Source organism: Ctenopharyngodon idella, chromosome 10, assembly GCF_019924925.1.
Source record: "Ctenopharyngodon idella isolate HZGC_01 chromosome 10, HZGC01, whole genome shotgun sequence".
NCBI classification, from domain to species: Eukaryota; Metazoa; Chordata; class Actinopteri; order Cypriniformes; family Xenocyprididae; genus Ctenopharyngodon; species Ctenopharyngodon idella.
Window position 1 is genome coordinate 13,811,102 of NC_067229.1, and position 20,282 is coordinate 13,831,383.

The 20,282-nt window shown below is 36.0% G+C and overlaps 2 protein-coding genes across 8 annotated transcripts; both read left to right on the forward strand.

Moving 5' to 3' along the window:
* The first annotated feature begins 1,302 nt into the window (after nucleotides 1-1,302).
* Nucleotides 1,303-14,132, forward strand: tpm4a (tropomyosin 4a). 4 transcript variants are annotated; one of them, XM_051908198.1, is made up of 9 exons: nucleotides 1,303-1,602; nucleotides 2,548-2,673; nucleotides 9,098-9,231; nucleotides 9,810-9,927; nucleotides 10,011-10,081; nucleotides 10,170-10,245; nucleotides 10,477-10,539; nucleotides 10,641-10,710; nucleotides 13,394-14,132. In XM_051908198.1, exons 1-9 carry the CDS (start codon nucleotides 1,489-1,491, stop codon nucleotides 13,474-13,476), a joined length of 855 nt encoding a protein of 284 aa, XP_051764158.1. In that variant the 5' UTR covers nucleotides 1,303-1,488; the 3' UTR covers nucleotides 13,477-14,132. The 4 variants fall into 4 exon arrangements, with proteins under 4 accessions (XP_051764158.1, XP_051764157.1, XP_051764160.1 ...); XM_051908197.1 differs by lacking the exon at nucleotides 13,394-14,132 and adding an exon at nucleotides 12,262-12,470 and having other exon boundaries at nucleotides 1,304-1,602; XM_051908200.1 differs by lacking the exons at nucleotides 1,303-1,602; nucleotides 2,548-2,673 and adding an exon at nucleotides 4,732-5,251.
* Nucleotides 14,133-15,252: 1,120 nt separating this feature from the next.
* Nucleotides 15,253-20,253, forward strand: hsh2d (hematopoietic SH2 domain containing). Of its 4 annotated transcripts, XM_051908194.1 has the most exons (7): nucleotides 15,414-15,941; nucleotides 16,150-16,198; nucleotides 16,824-16,963; nucleotides 17,115-17,204; nucleotides 17,335-17,500; nucleotides 17,956-18,189; nucleotides 19,421-20,253. In XM_051908194.1, the coding sequence occupies exons 3-7, from the start codon at nucleotides 16,839-16,841 to the stop codon at nucleotides 19,916-19,918; spliced, it is 1,113 nt and encodes a 370-aa protein (XP_051764154.1). In that variant the 5' UTR covers nucleotides 15,414-15,941; nucleotides 16,150-16,198; nucleotides 16,824-16,838; the 3' UTR covers nucleotides 19,919-20,253. The 4 variants fall into 4 exon arrangements, with proteins under 4 accessions (XP_051764155.1, XP_051764156.1, XP_051764154.1 ...); XM_051908195.1 differs by lacking the exons at nucleotides 15,414-15,941; nucleotides 16,150-16,198 and adding an exon at nucleotides 15,253-15,271; XM_051908196.1 differs by having other exon boundaries at nucleotides 15,369-16,198; nucleotides 16,824-17,013.
* Nucleotides 20,254-20,282: the final 29 nt, after the last annotated feature.

Here is a 20,282-nt window from a genome sequence, read left to right on the forward strand (position 1 = left end):
TAGTCCCTGCATAATGTAAGCCTTTGAGATTTTTTGGCCTTTTTATTGTTCGGCAGATTAAAAGTACAAATTATAATGGATAATATATAATCAGTGGTCAGTATCGTAAAATAAACACCAGCGTGGAGCATTACATCATCCTGCTTATACACCTACTCACAAGAAAAAAGTGGACATGAAATATTGGTGTGAGTTTGAAATTATTTTATAATTTTACCTGTATTTGATTTTAAAGCTTTCACTAAGAAAAAAGTACATAATGTACAAAACGAACATTGCAATAATATAAAAATGTATTAGTATATGCAAGATTAATAAATGCCATAAAAGTATTGCTCATTGTTAGGTCCGATTGTTACTGATAACTGAGATGCAATATGGCACCAGCTGCGTTTGTTTTAAATGACAATATCGCCATATTTTGTTGAGCGGTTTTGATTACCGTTGCCATGGACAATGGTGAATATTAATAATATCTGACCTTCAAATGCCGTGACTGACTGATAAGAATTGAGTATTCCAGAGAGCTGCATAATAAGAAAAATAAAAATCCTCTCCTCAACAAACTGCACACTTTGAGGTATTATTCATGTTTGCTTAGTGTTAGGGGTTATGAAAAGTGCATTACCATAAATATTAGCAATTATAGTTTTGATACTTGCCTTGGACAAGGCAATTTAGATGGCTGTCACCTAACATGGACTTGAGAAGAAAGTTCTTCTCAAGGAACATTCTCAGAACTTTAGCAAAAGTTCTGGCAAGGTTCTCTCAAAAGAACAGTAATGTTGATAGAACCTTTGTTCAAAGTTATCTAGGTTTTAATGATCTCGAAACGTTAGCTCAAAATCGTTATTTATAATCATTCATGGGACGTTTTTTTTTCTGAAATGCCTAGTTGGATGTTTGTCTAACATTTTGTAAATGTTACTACTTGTTTCATAATGTTCTCATAATGTTTGAAAATGACAAAATGGAGTGTTAAAACATTTAAAAACAGGACGTTTTGAATGTTGAGAGAAAGTTCAGAAATAATGTTTTCAGAACCTAATGGGAATGTTGGGAAACGTTCTTAGAACATATTTTATTTGCTCAGTTTCACCCTAATGGGGTTAAATCTGGATGCAGGCCCTTCAGTATTTGCTCACCTCTCCATCCCTTCATTCTTTTTTTAAAAACAATATGCACCACTCCAAATAAGGAGAAGTGCTTCTGACTGTTTGGTCCAGGCCATTCCTTCTCACAAGTGGTTAGATAGAGAGACGGGTGGGGGAGTGAAGGGGGGTGTTTTAGACTTGGGTTATGTAGAGCGTTCCAGCATTGCTGGCAGCTCTTGTTTGCAGGCAGCATCAGCTGCATTCTTCTCCTCTCCTAAATCTCCTAGCATCCATTAGTCTGACCACACTTTCAGCTGAAGGACCAAGAACTGCACTTCGTTCATAGCTCCCTTGAATTTCATATTCGACCCAGACACTAGATCAACCTGCAACCATGGAGGCCATCAAGAAGAAGATGCAGATGCTCAAACTGGACAAGGAGAACGCCATCGACCGGGCAGAGCAGGCCGAGACGGAACAGAAAGCTGCTGAGGAAAAATGCAAGCAGGTAAGAATCCACAAATTCAGGAATCCAGATAGAGGAGAATAAAATGAGAAGGTCCTAACAAAAGTGCTGGCAATAGCATCTGTCAAGGCTGGACTCGACGATTGTAATCAAGGAGAAGTTTGCCAAGACCTCATACTTGAAAACCAAGTATGCATTTGAGCTGCAATTCTGGGTCTTTCACAACAGTGGCTACTTATTTTCCACAATTATGTAGGAATCCTATAAAAAAATAAGCAACAATCTGACCTAACGATGAACAATACTTTTACGCCATTTATTAATCTTGCATATACTAATACATTTTTAACATTAAATGTTTGCATGTTAACATTAGTTCAAGGAACAATGTACATTATTTATAATTTAACATTAATCACAAATAATAAACTGTAAAAGATTGTGAATTTGGGTAATTTTCTGATATATATTTTGCAAAAATATATTTGTTTTATTGAGCATAGGTGTGTGTGTTTAAGTGTACACACTTGGAAAACATATTGCTCTTTGCAAACAGACAGATACCTCAGTAAATGAATATTATAAGTCAATCCATCAGCATGTCTTCTACCTTTCAGAAGACCTATAAGGTTATAAATGGACAGAGAGGTCAGGCTGTCTGGAATCCCAGTAGATCAACAGATCCTCTCTTTAACACAAGAACCCAGCCAAACTGATAGCAAAGTGTTTGTGAGTGTTTATCTCACTTACTGCCATATGACAGCTTACCTCAGACTAAAATTAGTTACTGCTGTCTACTAAAGAGAGTAAGCCTATGATATATTGTGGGTTAGGTAAGTTATTTTGTGATAAAATGGTTGATAATATTATGAGAGATAATATTATAGAGGTTGATAATATTCTTAATATTACCATACCCATACTAGACACCTTTTTATATGGGATATTCCCTTAAATTGTGCTAAATACTCACTCTCCCTCATACAGCTGGACGACGAGCTGGTCAGCTTGCAGAAAAAGCTCAAACAAACTGAAGATGAACTGGACAAGTACTCAGAGGCCCTGAAAGATGCTCAGGAGAAACTTGAACTGTCTGAGAAAAAAGCTGCTGACGTAAGTGATGCATTCCAGTAGGGTTCAATAAAACAGAATCAGACATGATTTCTTTACCATAAACAACTTGAGTCATTCAGGCTTTGTTATGATGCTTACACTTCCTGTCACCGCTGCTCTCAACCCAGCTGGTCCGTTTCAGGGTCACGGCACCATTTTAAAGTGTTTCAAATTGAGATTTATAGGGCAATAAAATGCTTTACCTCAATAAAACGTGTCAACACAAGATATGAATCTTAAAATACCTCTTTTCTCAGGTTTACTTCTGCAATGCCTTGAAACGAACACATTGTTCATTAAAGAGATCATTTTAAGGTTTAATTGCACAAATTGGTTACTTTTAAGTTGAAATGAATCAAAGCGCAATGCATTCCACCTGTAGGAACGGGTTTGGCCTCAGGACGAGTGAGAAAATTGCCATAATCACACCTGCATGGTTCTGAAGTGGTCCATCCTGTCCTGTCTCTCAGATAAGCTCAGGTTACTCCTCACAATGCGACCTCAAAGGAAATGACTGCATAGTTTGAGAAGGAAGCTAAGGAGGGGCAAATCGGTTGTTTGTGAATCCTTAATGATTCCAGCATGGGGGTAAAAGCATTTGCGAAAGAGAGATGTTCCTCATGTTGTTGTTGACCACAAAATACTTCTACAGGACACACTGTAACATCAAACTTTATGCAATAAGTGTGGTACAAATGCCGTTTTGTGCAAGATTTATTTTCAGAATGTTCTAGTTTTTTTTTTTTTTTAGCCAGACTGAGAGGCCTGAAACTGGGGATACAAGCACATTTTCAAGTTCTTTGGAGCGTTGCCCTGAAAATGTGCTTCAGACAAGCCACATGTCACGCATTAGAGGAAACTGTAAACTAATTATACATCTGCATTCACAACACCAAAGAAGTAGGTAAGATAGTCACAATGAGTGAGGGATTTTTGAGGCCTGTTACTGATAAGGTGGGGGGAACAGCAGACTGGGACTTCGGTTGCTGTGTAGAAGCTCAGGAATCCCAAGAATGTAGCGAAAGCAAACACAGAGGGCCACACTCCTGTGACTAATGAAATCAATGCTCTGAGATCGCTGGCTCGTTTTTAGAACAAAAGAACACTTCTGAGGAAAATGTGTGACAGACAAAGTGGTGTGCAACGTCAAGATTTGAGGTTTTAATTGTGGGAGTTGTAATTTGCTTCATTATGTAAGTGAAATCAAAGTGGTGGCAGTCACAACCTGCAGTGAGATGCTTTTTGACTAAATTGAATTTTAAATTTTAGCATTTTGAGTTGAAATATAAATTATTGACAAGTAAAAGAGATGTAAAAAAGAAAAACAAAAAACAAAACATTTATATGATTATTATCATTTTTTACAGTGTATATCACAAAATATTTTTTTCTTAAAAGAAATTAAATGGACATACTGTTATTTTTTTTAGGTAACGCAAAAATCTAAAACCGCATGGTTTTATTCAAAAATATTATTTAATATGATTGAATCAACCAGAATATATTAAGTTACATTAGCGGGAGTGTTATTTCTACCTAAACTGAACCTTAAAAATGAGTGTTTCTCGAATAAGGGGTCTCAGAAAACTCCCAAGAGGTGATGTAAAGTTATTTATAGGATGTTAGCTATAATGTAACTTAATTAAAATGATAGCTAAACCGCTAAAATCAACATGAAAATCTTTTAATTGACCTCTCAGCTACTATACAGTTTTGAAACGTCTGAAATTAAGAAATTATGGTTAATTTAAAATATATTTTCAAGTTAAATGTCGGTTAAAAATGCTTTTACAGTGTTACATATGGCTGTGTATTTAATATTTAAAAAAAAAAAAATATATTAACAAAAACGTAAAAAAAAAAGTCAATATGAAAAAAGAATAATAAACAAAAATAAGACTAATAAAGTCAAACGCTAAAAGTACGTTTTTGTATACATTTTGACAAGAGAAAGAAGTAATTAACATAAAACGAGACTGAATTGTGACTCAGTGGTCGCCCCGCCCACAATTACGTCACAGGGACTTCACTTTTCCACAGTTACATTGAAACTTTTCTGCAGAAGTTCTGCCTCCTTACATTCTCTCACATTCCAATGACTCCATGAAACAGAAGTAACCTCCTGCGAAGACTTTTTTTGTTCATTGAACCGTTTTGTATTGATCCGGACTGGGAAGAATTTGGATTGCACATTTCGTGTCGTTTTCACTCCTTTTTTTTTTCTTCTTTACACTGGCCATCCAACTACAGCGCCATTCCGTTATTTTTTAAAATCCCTATATTGGGGATTATATATATATTTTAGGCTTTTAAATTTTGAAGTATTTATTTTTTTTATAGCTTTTTGAGTTTTTCGTTGTATTTGCACATCGTTTAATTTTTCTTGACCAAAGCCGCGGCTCGTTTTGTTTTCTAGTTGTAAATATAATATAATAAAGTATCTAAAATGACAGGTGTGACTTCTTTGGACGCAGTGAAGAGAAAGATCCAGACTTTGCAGCAGCAGGCGGATGACGCAGAAGATCGAGCTTTGGTTCTACAGCGCGAGCTGGACAATGAGCGCGAGCTCCGGGAGAAAGTGAGACAAATCTTCATATTTCTTTGTTCTTACTTACCGTCTTTACACTCTCCGGATTCTTCTACGCGTTCCCACTGTGAGCTGATATATAAAAAGCTCCCGGGCTCCTTTGAAGACTATAATTGTATGTTTAGGTGAACAGTGAGACCTGGATGCAGACGTGAGGTTGTGGAATGAAAGGCGTTGGTCCAAAGGGACAGTCCGACCCCAAAATCTGCCTTTGGGCAGCTGTTGGGCCTCACTGATTTCTCATAGAAGTTTATTACACTTTGTTAGTTAAAACTATGTATTAGTTTTAACTAACAATTGCTACATTTGCGTCTTGTTTAACACAGAACTGCATTATTTGCCTGCTTAGTATTTTATAATTTCCCTGCTTAATACTTTCATAATTCATAAACATTACTTAAAGACTATCTATCTGTCTATGAGATATTTCTTCTTAAATCTTAGTATATAATCTAATGTATTTAGCCATAAAACCATCAATCCATCCATCCAACCAGACAGTAAAACTGAATTCTATTTGCTGGTGAAATAGGGTCATATTAAATAGTATTTTGAATTAAACCAATTAATTTAGATGACGAATATGACAAAATGTTGAATGTGAGGACATTTTTCCTTGATACCAAGATGCTTAAGGAAGCCCCCCTCCCCCACAGTCCTTGGGGGATTTAGATGCTCAATTTTATACAATTTTCTGAGTCATCCCTTGTGAAGCTGCTGTAGGGAAATTATGGCCAGAAACCTACAGTCTGTTTCTTCTCATCTGAACTCCTGTTTCTGCATAATCAATGAATAATTGTTTGTAGATCTTTCGTAGAAGTTCAAAATTTCATTTTGTTGCATTCAAGAACGATCCAAAGGCTGTCCCATCCTGAGCTCCCAAAGGAACTGAGTCAGGATGTTGTCTCTTGTTCCACGTTGGAGTTTCCTGTGGTCCCTCTTCGTACTCAAATGACCATGCAGATATGCAGGAAGCTGGCACTGCTTAAGAAAAGTCCTTTTCCTTTAGTGTTTGTAGACCAATAGTGTGTCTTTGTCTAGGATCTGTTGCCTTTTTCGTTTGATGGATAAATGTTTGGGAGGTACATGGTCCCATCGTTCTTCTACATCAACTCCTTTTTTTATCTTTTGGGTTGTTGCATTGAGTCAGATGCTTCTAATACAAATTTAGCTGACTTTGCTTTCATAAGTGGGAGTTTTCCCACCCTTAGTGTGACAGAATGCTACTGGACTTGGTCATGACATGACCAATGACCTCTCCATGATGGTCATAATTTATGTAAGCCATAATTCACAGTGGGGTTAAAAGTCAAGAACATGACTAAGAACATATGTGAAGCCTGTACAAAAAACCATTAGACTTTTGGAAATTGGAAATGTGTCAGTTTCATACAAATAATTAAATGAAGAGAAAGAAATGCTCCTTAAATTTGCATTGACAGGTTACCATGGTGTTAAAAGTGATATCAAGACCTCTTTTGCATATCTTTTCAATGTTTAGTTACCTAAGTAGTTGCTTACTTCAAAACACTCCAACAATCTTCTGCTTTTCTTTGCATTAGTTTAGAAATAACTAATAAATTTGCATCTGCAACTCTCTCTTTGACTGTTTTACCAGTAAGACCTCTTAGAATATTAAGTTGTATTGATTGAAAAGGAGCCTGTACTTCATTTCCACTGTCCGTTTTCATCTGATAGGCCTTATTTTCATAATATCAGCCCATAAAAAGGTCATTACATTGATAGTGTTCTTCTCAAGTGTTTGCTCAATGTCACGTACAATAGTACTGTGCCTCAGGAAGTCGACAGCAGAAGTCCCAGGTGACTGCCCCACATTTCAACTCTAAACGTATAATTGGACATGGACGTCACTGCATCTCTAACAAGATCTGAGTGTATTGTGGTGTAAATGGGCCCGGAAAATCCATAGATCTGGTAATGTCGCCGTCTCATATCACCAAATGCGCGTTTGGGTTTGTCTTGTACATGATAAAATGCTTCTCGATAACATATTGCTTTTTTTTTTTTTTTTTTTTGATATTCTTCAGCCTTTAAATCTTTTTGGCACTTCAGCACTTGCATTCTCCAGAGCTTGTTTTACCATATAAGGCTTGCATCTAAGGCAGCAAGGGAGCGCAGTGACTAAGGAAAGGGCATGGCTCATGAGGGAGTATCCTGACCCTGTACTGAATGAGCATGTTGGGAGGGGAGAGGATGTGGAGTGTGTCCATTTCCTGTGCATTTTTCTCCTCCCCTCTCTGGCTCTTTTTTATTCGAAAGGGGGTTAACTTCCTACTCCGGTGATGTGTTGGTGAAATATGTGTGAATAAATGTTCATTTGACCCCTTCTTTAATGATGTCAATCTTGAATAGCATATTCATTGGCGTTTCGTGAGATGGAAAGTCATATTGTAAGATACAAACTTGCACATTGCAAAATATAAAGTCGTATTTTGAGATATAAAGTCGCAGTTATGAGAAAAAAGTCACAATTACAAGAAACGTTATAGCTTGAAATAAAACGTTATGACTTTATTTCTTGTAATTGTGAGATATAAAGTTATATTTTAGGATGTAAAGTCACATTGACAGTTGGTTTGGTCAAGTTAAGTAACATTGCAAGATAAAGTCACAACTATGAGAAAAAAGTTGCAATTTTTTTTTAAATTTTTTAAAAAGAAATGCAATTTCAAGAATCTTGAAGCATAACTTTATATTTTCCAGTTCCAACTTTATTTCTCTTAATTGCGAGATATAAAGTTATATTTTCGGATATAAGGCCACATTGACAGTTGGTTTGAACAAGTAATTAAAGGAATAGTTCACTCAGAATTGAAAATTCTGTCGTCATTTATTCAAGTTGTTCCAAACCTGTATGTCGGTTACCAAACAGTTGATGGACCCCATTGACTTCCATAGTATGTAAAAAAAAATAGTATGGGAGTCAATGGGGTCCATCAACTGTTTAAAAACCAACATTCTTCAAAATATCTTCTTTTGTGTTCTTGAGGGCAAGTAAATGATTTTCATTTTTGGGTGAACTATCCCTTTAAGTCACATTGTGAGATATAAGGTTGTACTTTTAGACATAAAGTTGCATTGACAGTTGATTCAGGCATGTTATAAAGTCACCATTATAGGAAAAAAGTTAGAAGAATAGAATTCGCAATTATGAGAATTAGCAATGTAAGTAGCGAGGTACGTCAGCCATGATCTGTTTACTACTATTTATGCTCCAAATGCTCCACCAGAGCATACAAAAGCAGTAGAAATCTGTAAATACCAGCAACTCTGACTCAAAACAAAGATGTGATTAGAAAATGGACGATTTGCTCTCTTTGACTTTTCCCCTATGCCTCTTAAAGTTTAAACCCAGATACAGTTTCCTGGCTGCGAGATTTTCCTACCATTCTGAGAGCAATGTGTGCTTGTTCAGTTGCGTGTCTGCAGTGAGAGAGCCACAGTGATATTTGTCATAATTATAGTTGCAATTATCAGTGCAGCAAGTGGGTGGTTTGGCTGTGAGGTTTCTTTAAAACTGAGAAATGTCACAGAGGCACCATTGTGCTCATTCTGAGGCCAATCTTTGTTTGAATCACAACGGGTGGTAGCGGTGGTCGTAAAGGGTCTAAAAATGTTTTTTCTTTTGCAGTTGATTGTGCTTTGTGCAAAAACTGTTGAAAATTACACACCATCATTGGGAGAATCCCCACAGACCTAAAAAAAAAACAAAAAACGCAAGGACAATATTTTATATAATAAATGTATATTATTGCTGCATTGAAAGTCGGTATGTAATTGTATATAAGTAACCTTTGACCTTTTCTTTGTCAACAGGCTGAGGGTGATGTGGCGGGCCTGAACCGCAGAATTCAGCTGGTGGAGGAGGAACTGGATCGGGCTCAGGAGAGGCTGGGAACTGCACTGCAAAAACTGGAAGAGGCGGAGAAAGCAGCAGACGAGAGCGAGAGGTCAATGGAAACCATTAATTTATGAATAATGGTGGAAGGAATGAATTGCTGTGCTCTTTGGGTGCAAACTACATGGCTTCTGTGGACCAAAACATCTTTTTCTCATTGGAAAACAATCCATCACAAATTGTGATGGAATTCAAAGATAATTTTAAGAGAAAATGTGGTTGGAGAGGGTTTTACCCATGGCAACAGACTTACCCCACCTTTTACTATGTTAATTAATATTTTAATATTTAAAAACATTAAGAACCAATGGTATTCATATTAAGCTTAGTTGAGCGAACAGGCAACTATCATTATTTTCCATGAATTTTCATAAATTCCATGCTTGGAAATCACCCTAATGTTGAAGTTTCCATGAATTGGTCAAACCAGTTGACAAATAATCAGTTGACAGTAATAACACACGACTGGAAAGGTGATGGAAATGCAATGGGAATTGGCCAATGAATTTCCATTGGCCAGTTCCCATTTCCAGATTTCAGGACCATTTTATTGATCTACATTAACTGAAGAGGTCATCAATGCTGTCTCCTAGTGATGACCTAGTCACTAACCGCTTGTTTCACCTCCAGAGGCATGAAGGTAATTGAGAACCGCGCCATGAAGGACGAAGAGAAGATGGAGATCCAGGAGATGCAGCTGAAAGAGGCCAAACACATCGCAGAGGAGGCCGACCGCAAATATGAAGAGGTGAGTTACAAGCACCTAGAGGAACACCACTTCCAGATGTTTGACTTTTGAAGCTCTTCATTTGAACGCCATCTTTGCTACAGGTGGCCCGTAAACTGGTGATTCTCGAGGGTGAGCTGGAGCGAGCCGAGGAGAGAGCCGAAGTCGCTGAATGGTATCATCTATTCTCACACTTTAGACTAAAATGTGAATGTTTGTTGCTTGACCAGTTAAAACAATGTTTTCTGCTCAAATACTTCCAGCAAAGCTAGTGATTTGGAGGAGGAATTGAAAAACGTTACCAACAACCTTAAATCCCTAGAGGCTCAGGCAGAGAAAGTAAGTCAACATCTCTCTTTTATCTGTTAATATTCAGTCACAATTTAAGACCTCTATATTAATCATCACTCAACTTCAGAGCCTGATAATTGCTTTGAAACTGAAACATGGTAATTTATGGACTTGCGGTTAAAATTCTCACAACACAATAGCTCTAGATACAAAGTTTATTCAATGTTGACAGGAAAGTGAAATGGATTTGCTGTATCTGTCTTTGTTTGCGTGTTTCAGTACTCGGAAAAAGAAGACAAGTATGAAGAGGAAATCAAAGTTCTTAGTGACAAGCTGAAGGAGGTAAAGAAGTCAATAAATGAGACAAGGTCAAAGATAAGCTGCCCTTTCTCATACTGAATGTGTTTTTTCAACTCCTTCAACACCCTTATTGTGTTTATCAGGCCGAGACCCGTGCAGAGTTTGCAGAGAGGTCGGTGGCCAAACTGGAAAAATCTATCGATGACCTGGAAGGTATGAAAACATTCATTAGTTTTATGGGTTAATCTCAGTTTTCGGTGGAGCCAAAAGCTCAACTGTTTTGCAATATTGGGGAGTGAACATAGAGATTCTGCTAACTTAACTACATTTTCCAGAAGTGCGAGTAGCTGTTTTCAAAACACTGTAGCTTTTCCAGTAATGAGCGATGACCTAACTACTGTAGTAACCATGTAGAAAGACAACACGTTGGCAAAGCTGATTCATTTTAGTGAATTGGTTCGTTTGGATGATTTGTTGTAGTGAATTACTTCATTCAAATGGTTCATTTCAGTGAACTTGTTCAAAAATATTCACAGTAGCTGTTTTCAAAACACTGTTGCTTTTCCAGGAATTAGGTATTTTCTCCAAGGTTAGTGTGGCAAAAACATTGGTAAAGATGATTTTAGTTAACCAGTTAGATCAGACTAGTCATTTTGTTCAATCATGAATAATTTGTCCAATAATTAGTGGTACAGCATGACAAAATGCTGGGAAATTTGATTATTTTTAGTGAACTGGTTAATTTGGATGGTTCTTTTTAACAATTAATTTCATTCAGTCAGAATCAGCTAGATTTGATTGGTTTGGAGAGTTCATTTTAGTGAATCACTTCATTCAGATGACACAAACTAGCTACAAAACTAGATTTCAATGATTTGGGTGGTTCATTGTTCTGATGGAATTAACTGGTTCAAACTGATTTGCTGATTCACGAATCATTATTCAATTCCGAGTGCACAAAAGCCATTTTACAAGGATTTTTGATACTGAAGAGCATTAAAAAAATCTTTTTTTTTTCTTAAATAGATTTAATATACTTTGCTTTTTTCTTCTTCTTAGTAACCTATGTAACTTTTCAAAATGGTCATTTTTGACTATAGTTTGACTTGGCACGCAACACTACAGACTAAACTGTACTTATGAAAACTTCAGTGAAGGTAAGGAAGTGGCTAAATGAACTTTTCACCTTCAGAAATGACTAGTGGCGAAGCAGGACACATTGAAAAGTCCTGAGAGGATGGGGTTTTACAGGTCACAGGCGGGTCATTCTCCCTGTCTATATAACGGCCATAAAATCTTTTGAAACACACAACACCATATTGTTTTAGAGCCATTTTGTCAGAGTTCCAGCAAGCTCATGTTTCAAATGCTTGAACCCTTCACTGGAAGATGATATATTCGACTCAGTATATAAAATCGGTTTGAACAAGCCTGGTTTTGCTTCTGTCCCAAGAGAAATTAAGTATGTCTGTTTCCTACAGCGCCAGTCAGCTATGAGACCGAACTCTGCATTTGCTTAATAAAATTAGTATATATGACTAGTAAAAGTAACTAGGGCGCATATCTTCTTCGGGACGGATGGACATTTTATAGTCATTGTTGTTTTGCACACAATTTGCTTAGATTGTTACTGGTAGAACATGACCTTTAGCATGTTTAGTCTTCATATATCCATTAACTTCTTGTCTTTCTCTTTTTCCTTTTGATTTCTGTCCATTGCTGCTTCTCATCCTTCGCTTTCCTGCTTTTCCCACCGATCTTCAGATGAACTCTATGCTCAGAAGCTGAAGTATAAAGCCATCTCTGAGGAGCTGGACCATGCTCTCAATGACATGACCTCCCTGTAGATCCATCTCTGTCCCGCTCTGCTGCATCTCCTGCTTTCTCAGTTTTCTTGACACTTTCTTTATGTTTGCTTCATTTTCTTCAGTGTGTCTTCGCAAGTCTCAATAAAACACTCTTGTTTCATTTCACTCTCAATCTTCTGTTTTCTTTGTTAATGGTTCATTATGAAGATTGGTAAGAGGTTCTACGTTCATGAAAAACCTGGAAATATCAGTGAATTTTAATATTAGGTTTTTAGGCTTAGATGAAATATTTTACTTGCTTGTAAGACATAGCAGAAATGTCTGATTTGTGAGTGAATTGTTCTCTTGACTCATCCTTTTTCATGAATTGTTCAAATCTGTTTACAAATTTGTCTGAATGATTCATCAGTGAATCATTCTTGAATAAAATAGACTTTTTTTATGATTATCCATTAATCATGAATGACTGGAAGGTCATTGAAATTTGGGAATTTTACACAAAAGCAATATCAGACTGTTGATATGCTCAATAATTCTCAGCTCAGATCTTATAATGCAAGTTTAGAAGAAAAATAAATTAAACTTAGAAGAAAATATACATGTAAGATATATGGAAAATATATGTAATATATTATCTTCTGGGGGACATGTATTAAATATACATATATTAAATATACCAAAATATATTACATATAAAAATGTGTTAAATTATATATTAGAATATATTAAATATTTGTCAGTTTTCTATACTCTTCTCATATTCTGATGTCTACAGAGGTGAGGTTACATTTTAATTTTGTCTGATTTCACGCTTTCTCAAATATTAAATACATTACTAATCTTCACAGCTGAAAGATTCTTCTTTAATCATTCACACAAATGCAGTTTTAATCTAATATTATTACTGACAGACTGACTATGCGCAAGAAAATAAAGTTTTTATATTTTTTCTTATTTTTCACTTAGATGAAAAATACAGTAAGTGCACTAAACTAGGGCACTAAACTGAATTTTCATATAGTATAAATACTTATTAAACAATCATAGCATCTTACTAATTCTTTTTTTTCCCCCCTTTTTGCTTACAGAAAAATTATCTTCTGCAAAAGAAGAAAACCTCGGAATGCATCAAGTGCTGGATCAGACACTTCAGGAGCTGAACAGCTTATAAGAGACGATGAGAGAGAACCACGTCCATTTTTACAACATTCCACAAATACTCTCCTTAATTCCAACTCGCAAGCTATTGAGCCCTATTTTCTCACAGAAAAAAAAAATAATTTAATTTTTTGGTCTGAGGTATTTCTTTTGCGCTTTTATCCAAGTTGGCTCGACATCGCTTCTTTCAAAAGTTAGCCAAACAACCCGAGGTGCTAATTTCCCCACTGATACAACGTTATAAGTAGCTTAACACATGACTTACCACATGGAAAGTGAATATGTTTGTGTGCCTCAGCATTTTAAGTTTTGATATTAATGTATCCCGGTCAATTAAAGACGTCAATGAAGGCGTTTTCAGTGCCGTGTTTCTCATAAGTACATCATGCGCTCCATCTACTGGCCACATGATGCATTGCAGTACATTACTCTATTGATAATGCGATGGTATTTTGGACATGCACCATAGTACCACGGTAGCATTTGTCAAAGTGCCTGTGTGTTTTTGTGGAACCACCACGAAATGGGACCAAACAAAGACCAAAGAAATATTAGCTCTTCCCTTTTTTCTGTGAATGCGTTGTCGCTTTTTTTCTGTCAAATGACTATTTCAAAATGCCTCAAATGTTTCTTTTCCATTTTCTGTGTAATAAATTTTTATAAAAAGTCTGTTTGTGGGGTAGATGTTTGATTATTTTCCAGAACAGTCCAATTAGATGAACAATTGTTCCACATTTTATGGCTTTTACAGACGTTATAGATTATGCCTATTTTTATTTCTCCTCCGGAGTTTAGGGGAGACATCTCACACAAAAGTGGTACTTTAAGTAAATAAATATAAGTATATTACTACCAGACACAAAACTATGAACAACAATGACATTTGTATCGTCCAGACCTGTCCATGACGTGAATATACGAATCCCACTACAGCTTTACTCATACATATTAATTACGTTATGTGACGTTCTTAGAGTAAGACCTACCTGATTTGCTGAGTCAAACGTTAAGCGAGCGCAGGACAGCTAGCGGGAAGTCTTGTCTAATGAATATTAATTACGTTATGTAACGTTTGTCGAGCAGGCATACCTGATTTGCTGAATGGTAAATACAGCTTACGTAGAGGCTTGCCTCATGAATATTAATTAGGCTTCTCCAGGGCTGCGTTCCGTTTCGTTTTTTTTTATGCCCTTCCCTCGCTAACTTTCCTCAGTCTCGTTGACTCGGATGTAAGTCATTGCTTACGTTGCGTCCTAAGCCCTTGATAACTTGGAATCTGCTATGGAGTTGAATTTATTATTTACATTTTTCCCTTATCAAACTGTTTAATGCAGCATTTTATGTATATTGACCTTATTCCTGACTAGCCTACTGCATTTCGAATTATGGGTTGCACTTCCGGTTTGGGGAACTTCCATTCAAAAAGACTGAAACGAATCGTTTCAAATCACAAGGTTGCCCTACAAATAAAGCTTATCCGTTAGTTTGACTGAATGAGCTGTCAATTTTTCTTTCATGTTTTATTTTCAGACATCATGAGAATAACGTAACGCTTGGTATTTTAACGTAACATGTTATAACAAAACTTTCTATGGCAAAAGCTCATTTCAGCCGTTGCTTTCTATCCTCGTGATTATTTTCTTTTGTCCCTGTGCATACCGCTGTAATAGTATGAAAAAGGACAACATATACTGCACATTTGTGGTCTGTTCTCCAGATATAATTTATGATATATCCCATTAATAATTCACTGGAATGCACGAAGAATCTCTCGTTTTTCTCCTCAAAGCCTCACGTCGCTTTCACAGGTAAATACAATTTATTATCTGTAAAAATGATGGAAATAACTTTGAAATAGTATCACGCAATGCTGAAGTTTATGAACATTTTTATTAAGGCAACGTATATTACATAATACAGATATGTATCACTAGTTATATTTAACCCGTCCGTTATTGCTGTGGAAAGAATCGCGCTTTTTCATGGCCTTTTTCATGGTGAGTAGAATAATGTCTTTTCAGTGTACCCAGTTTAAAAATAAAACGTATTATTGCGTTCATAGAGCGAGTCTTTCACTGACTGTTTAGTTTAACAGAAGTTAATCCCATTATTCGCGCAAAGCGTCATGGGGCGTAGGAATAAGGTGGATAGGTGTGTTTGGGTTATTTTAGATATTAAAAAATATAATATATCATAGAGTTGTTTGTGATGGGTAAATTAAACGCGATATGCAGTGACGTCACAAACGTGTTGCATTGTGGTATATGGAGCTGGCTGAAGTGTACATATGAAGTAGACTCGTTCCCTCGGTCAAAATCGAGGGAGCGAGGGTCTGTCCATATAAACTTCCCTCATCCACTTCATCACGTGGAACGCACTTCAAAATGGCGGCAGGGATTCCCCCGAGGGGACGTGCTTAGGGAAGTTCGCGAGTGCGTGTCTAAAAGTGGAGTGGAACGCAGCCCAGGAAGGTGAACAGTACGTAATTAATATTCATTATATCAAGTCTTACGCCACAGTAGTATGTCCCGCTCACAAATCAACTGTAAACTGATTATATGTTTTCACGAGAGCCCGACTGATGACTTAAAGTACAGAGCTGTAGATATTTCATATAGTTCATGATCTGAAATAGTGTCGGCTACTTTTTTTTTAAACCACACCCCACACAACCCTTCATAAACAGGTGAGGTCACGTCAACTACCGTCACTGACTGTACCGTGTGCTTCGGCAGGTGAGTGCGTTATGAAAACATTACATTTTACCTATGTATTATTGTTTGTAATAGTGACAGCCATCTTTTAAGTAACATATTTGGCACCTGTCAAATATATGTAACTTGTACAACACTGTAATATTGAAATATATGTAAATAAGTTTTCTAAGCGAAATGGAACGTCCTTTTTTGTTGTGTAAAATCCACATTAAAGAAGTTTGGAAATTTAATAGTAACGAGTTAGTGAGTCATTACGATGAAAAATATATGTGTGGACTGTCAATATATTGTGTGGACTATTCGAAATATTTATAGCTGCCTATACATGACGTGTTCAGATTTAATTTAATTTAATTTACTTTAACAGTTAGTCCTTTGTTTTATTAATTTTAAGCCTTTTGTTCACACTTTTTTCTTTATTCTAAAAATCTCTGGACAGTTCAACTAGATTTAAAATCAATTTAAAATCAATTTCAGATATTGAAAAAAAGAAATCAGATATTGAAAACATGTTCAATATAGAAGTATTGTATACAAGTCATTGTCTGAATGAATTCCACTTTAATGTATTTTTAAGCAGTTTAATACAGCCGACATTTGTATATTTTTCCATAAAATTACATCAAATTATTTGTTCCTTTAGGACACACCGGATGTCATGGCTGTGCCTTTACCTCATGACAGCAGTGATGCAGCATTCGGGTGGTTCACCGAATTCCAGCGCAACTGCATTTTGAAGAATGGAATTGTTCCAGAATGGTTCCACGGCATAATATCCAGGAAGTAATAGACCGAACACTGTATTATGTCACAAAGATAAGCAGACAAGAAGTGTAATATGTGTTTGAATGCTCAGACTATATCTTATCATGATATCAAAGAGCAGAAACTCAGGTTCCTGATACCAGTCAGATAAAAAAGTTCTGTATTGTAGGGTTGCAGAGGATATGCTGATTTGCAAACCCCCTGGTTACTTCCTCATTCGTGTTAGCGAGAGCAGAGTGGGTTATACTTTATCTTATCGGTAAGTCCATGTAAATGTGGCCATTGTTTTCAGTTATGAATGCTCACTATAAGGAAGTTTGATTCACATAATTACTGTACATGAACAAGTCCACTAATCCACGGGTTATCTATAAATATCTTTCTCCTAGAGCTGAAGATCGCTGCAGACACTTCATGATTGACGTCTTGCCAGATAACCAGTTTATTATAGTGGGAGAAAATACAAACTATCGTTCCCTCCATGACTTGGTGGCCTTCCACCGCAGAAGCCCCATTTTACCCTACAATGAATTGCTGACTGTGGCTTGTGAACAGGTATAGAGTTACAATTGCATTGTTGTTGGTTACACCACAAACAGATAAGTTATGGTCATCCATAAAGATCGACTAGACAAAAGTCAATCAGTCTAGTTAGAGCTGGTAGGCAAACATGGATCACCACCAAACCAGCTGTCATGTTCCAATAAGTAGCTTGACAACCTTAAGTTGATGTGACTTGCCCAGCAGGAACATAAAACTAATATAAAATTACTTTTAATATCATTTTTAAACATTTTTTTCTATTGAAAGAAAATCATTTTTTCCCTTCTCTTTAATAGAAAACATGGTATAATTATGTATTAAAATATTATGCGTGTGTACACTTTTTCATTGTTAAATAGTATAAAATTGTTGTTTACCCCATCAACATCATGATACAGGCAATGTTTATTTCCACCATCAACAATAATCATAATTTTTGTTTATCTGTCTGTGACCCTTGTGTGCAGGGTGGCAAAAATAACTACGCTGAGTTGTTATTTCCTCGAAAGAAAGATGTAAACACTGGACAGGTTGAATGGATAAATTCTTCACCACAAGCACATATGCCTCGTTCAGATATCTTGGAACACAACACGACTTCACCGCTACAAAACGAATCGCCTGCGCAACCTACAAGTCCTTCTGCTAGACTGTATCCAAGCTTGGAGACGGAACTAACCACTTTGAATCTACAGAGCATGGTAATACGACATCAACAGACTGTCAAGATGATAATGTCCTTGAAGTTAAAATGACAAAATGTTTTATTTATAATATTTTGAATATTATAATTATATAAATTACATACATATTAATTATGTACATATTAATATTGTGAATTTATTTATTAAGGTTGTTTAACCTGCTAACTGTAAGTGTCCCTCTAACATTTATTTTGCCCTTTTTCCTATTACATATTTTAGTAATCATCATAAATTAGATATCATTCGAAAGCTTTAACCCTCCAAATTCAACCTTTGAAATACGTTTTCAAATTAGACAACGTGTTAGCATGGAAACTGTACTTTAAAACCTCTAAGCTCCTCTCTGTATGGTGTCATGTTTCATATTCAAAATTTACTACACTGTTTTTTTTATAATCAAATGTTTTTCTAATCTTGACAAAACACGTATTGTCGGAAAGTTCTGAGACTCAAGGTTTCCTGTTTGGTGATAGAAGTGATATTTCCTTTGTGATAGAAGTGATATTGTGACAGATATGTAGTAATTTGTGACAGGAGAGTTTATCAAAATTAAAATCTAAATTCATTGGAATGTGTGTCATCCGGTGGCTATTTTTGGTATAGTGCCTAAACAAAATCTCATAGGAACCTCAATTTGTGATACCAACTTCAAATTTGGAACATAAATTTTATAGCAATTTTAGAGTCCAAACTATTTTGTAAAATATATATTTTGAATGAAATATAAATGATTGGTACAGTACATTTGCTTAGAGTAAACTTTAACAGTAACATTTTACAATAAGGTTTCATTAATGTATTAACTAACAATGAGCAACACAGTTACAGTATTTATTAATCTTTGTTAATGTTAGTTAATAAAAATCCAGCTGTTCATTGTTTGTTCATGTTAGTTAACAGTGCATTAACTAATGTTAATACAACCTTTGATTTCCATGTGTTAGTAAATATTGAATTAACATGAACTAAGATGAATAAATGCTGTAGAAGTATTGTTCATTTTTAGTTAGTTAACTAAAGTAGTTAACTAATGTTAACTAATGAAACCTTATTCTAAAGTGTTACCACTTTAACTTCTTTTAAGTGCTTTTAGCAATAATAAAATAAGTGTCTGTATTTCAAAGCATTCAAGAATTACAACTGTTTATATTTGGATAGTGCATTTTCACATCTATGTTCAGCTAACAGGCTAATGGCTAATAATACTTTTTTTATTTTTTTATTTCAGGATCAGCCAACAAAGCCTGTTCCAAAACCTAGAACAGTATATACTTCCACAACTCATGACACGCCACCACAGTTACCACCCAGAATGCGCTTGCCAAGTCGCCCGCAAGCGACAGCGGAGGCCGACAGATCTCAAGGGTTGATGTCTGTGAGCCCTGACAGACATCAAATCGCAGCCGACTCACCCGTTGAAGGCCGTACCCAACAGAAAATCCAACAACAGTTGAAACCTGTGGTCTTGAGCCTGGCGCAAATTAAGAAAAAGCTTAAAAAGAAGCACTCAGAGGAGCACACGTATGAGGAGATCACTAACAATGCGTGTCAGGAGGATCCGACTTTTCCTGTTTTGGAGAGCAGGACCATGAACCCTAAACAAGTGATGGAAAATGAGTATCAGGATTTATCTGAATTTCAGTCATCTGACGGTATTCCCAACTTTGCAGATATAGAGTTACCATTGGAGTACCTAAATCCCCCTCCTTTTGCACCTGGTTACTAGATAAAAACATAAAGATGAGTGTTTTTATTCAAAGTTTTATTGCCATTGAATAGTGTCAATAGCTCTTTGTTGTGATGTCCTTTTTCACTATGTATTTAAATTTCTGACACATCATGTTCCGAACAGAGGTTTGTCATCTAGAAAAACCTGTTTGACAGGGTAAAATATTTCAATATAACAATGACAGAACGTGTTGTGCCCGTGGGAATGAATTTCTTTATACTTCCAGATTTTACTTCCTAAAATCTAGCACTGTACATATCGGTAGAAACACACACTGTAAATATTTGCTTTTTACTGCAGTTGGTCAATAAATGTACAGACAATCCAAGAAACCCAAGAATTTTCTCAAAATACCTTAAAA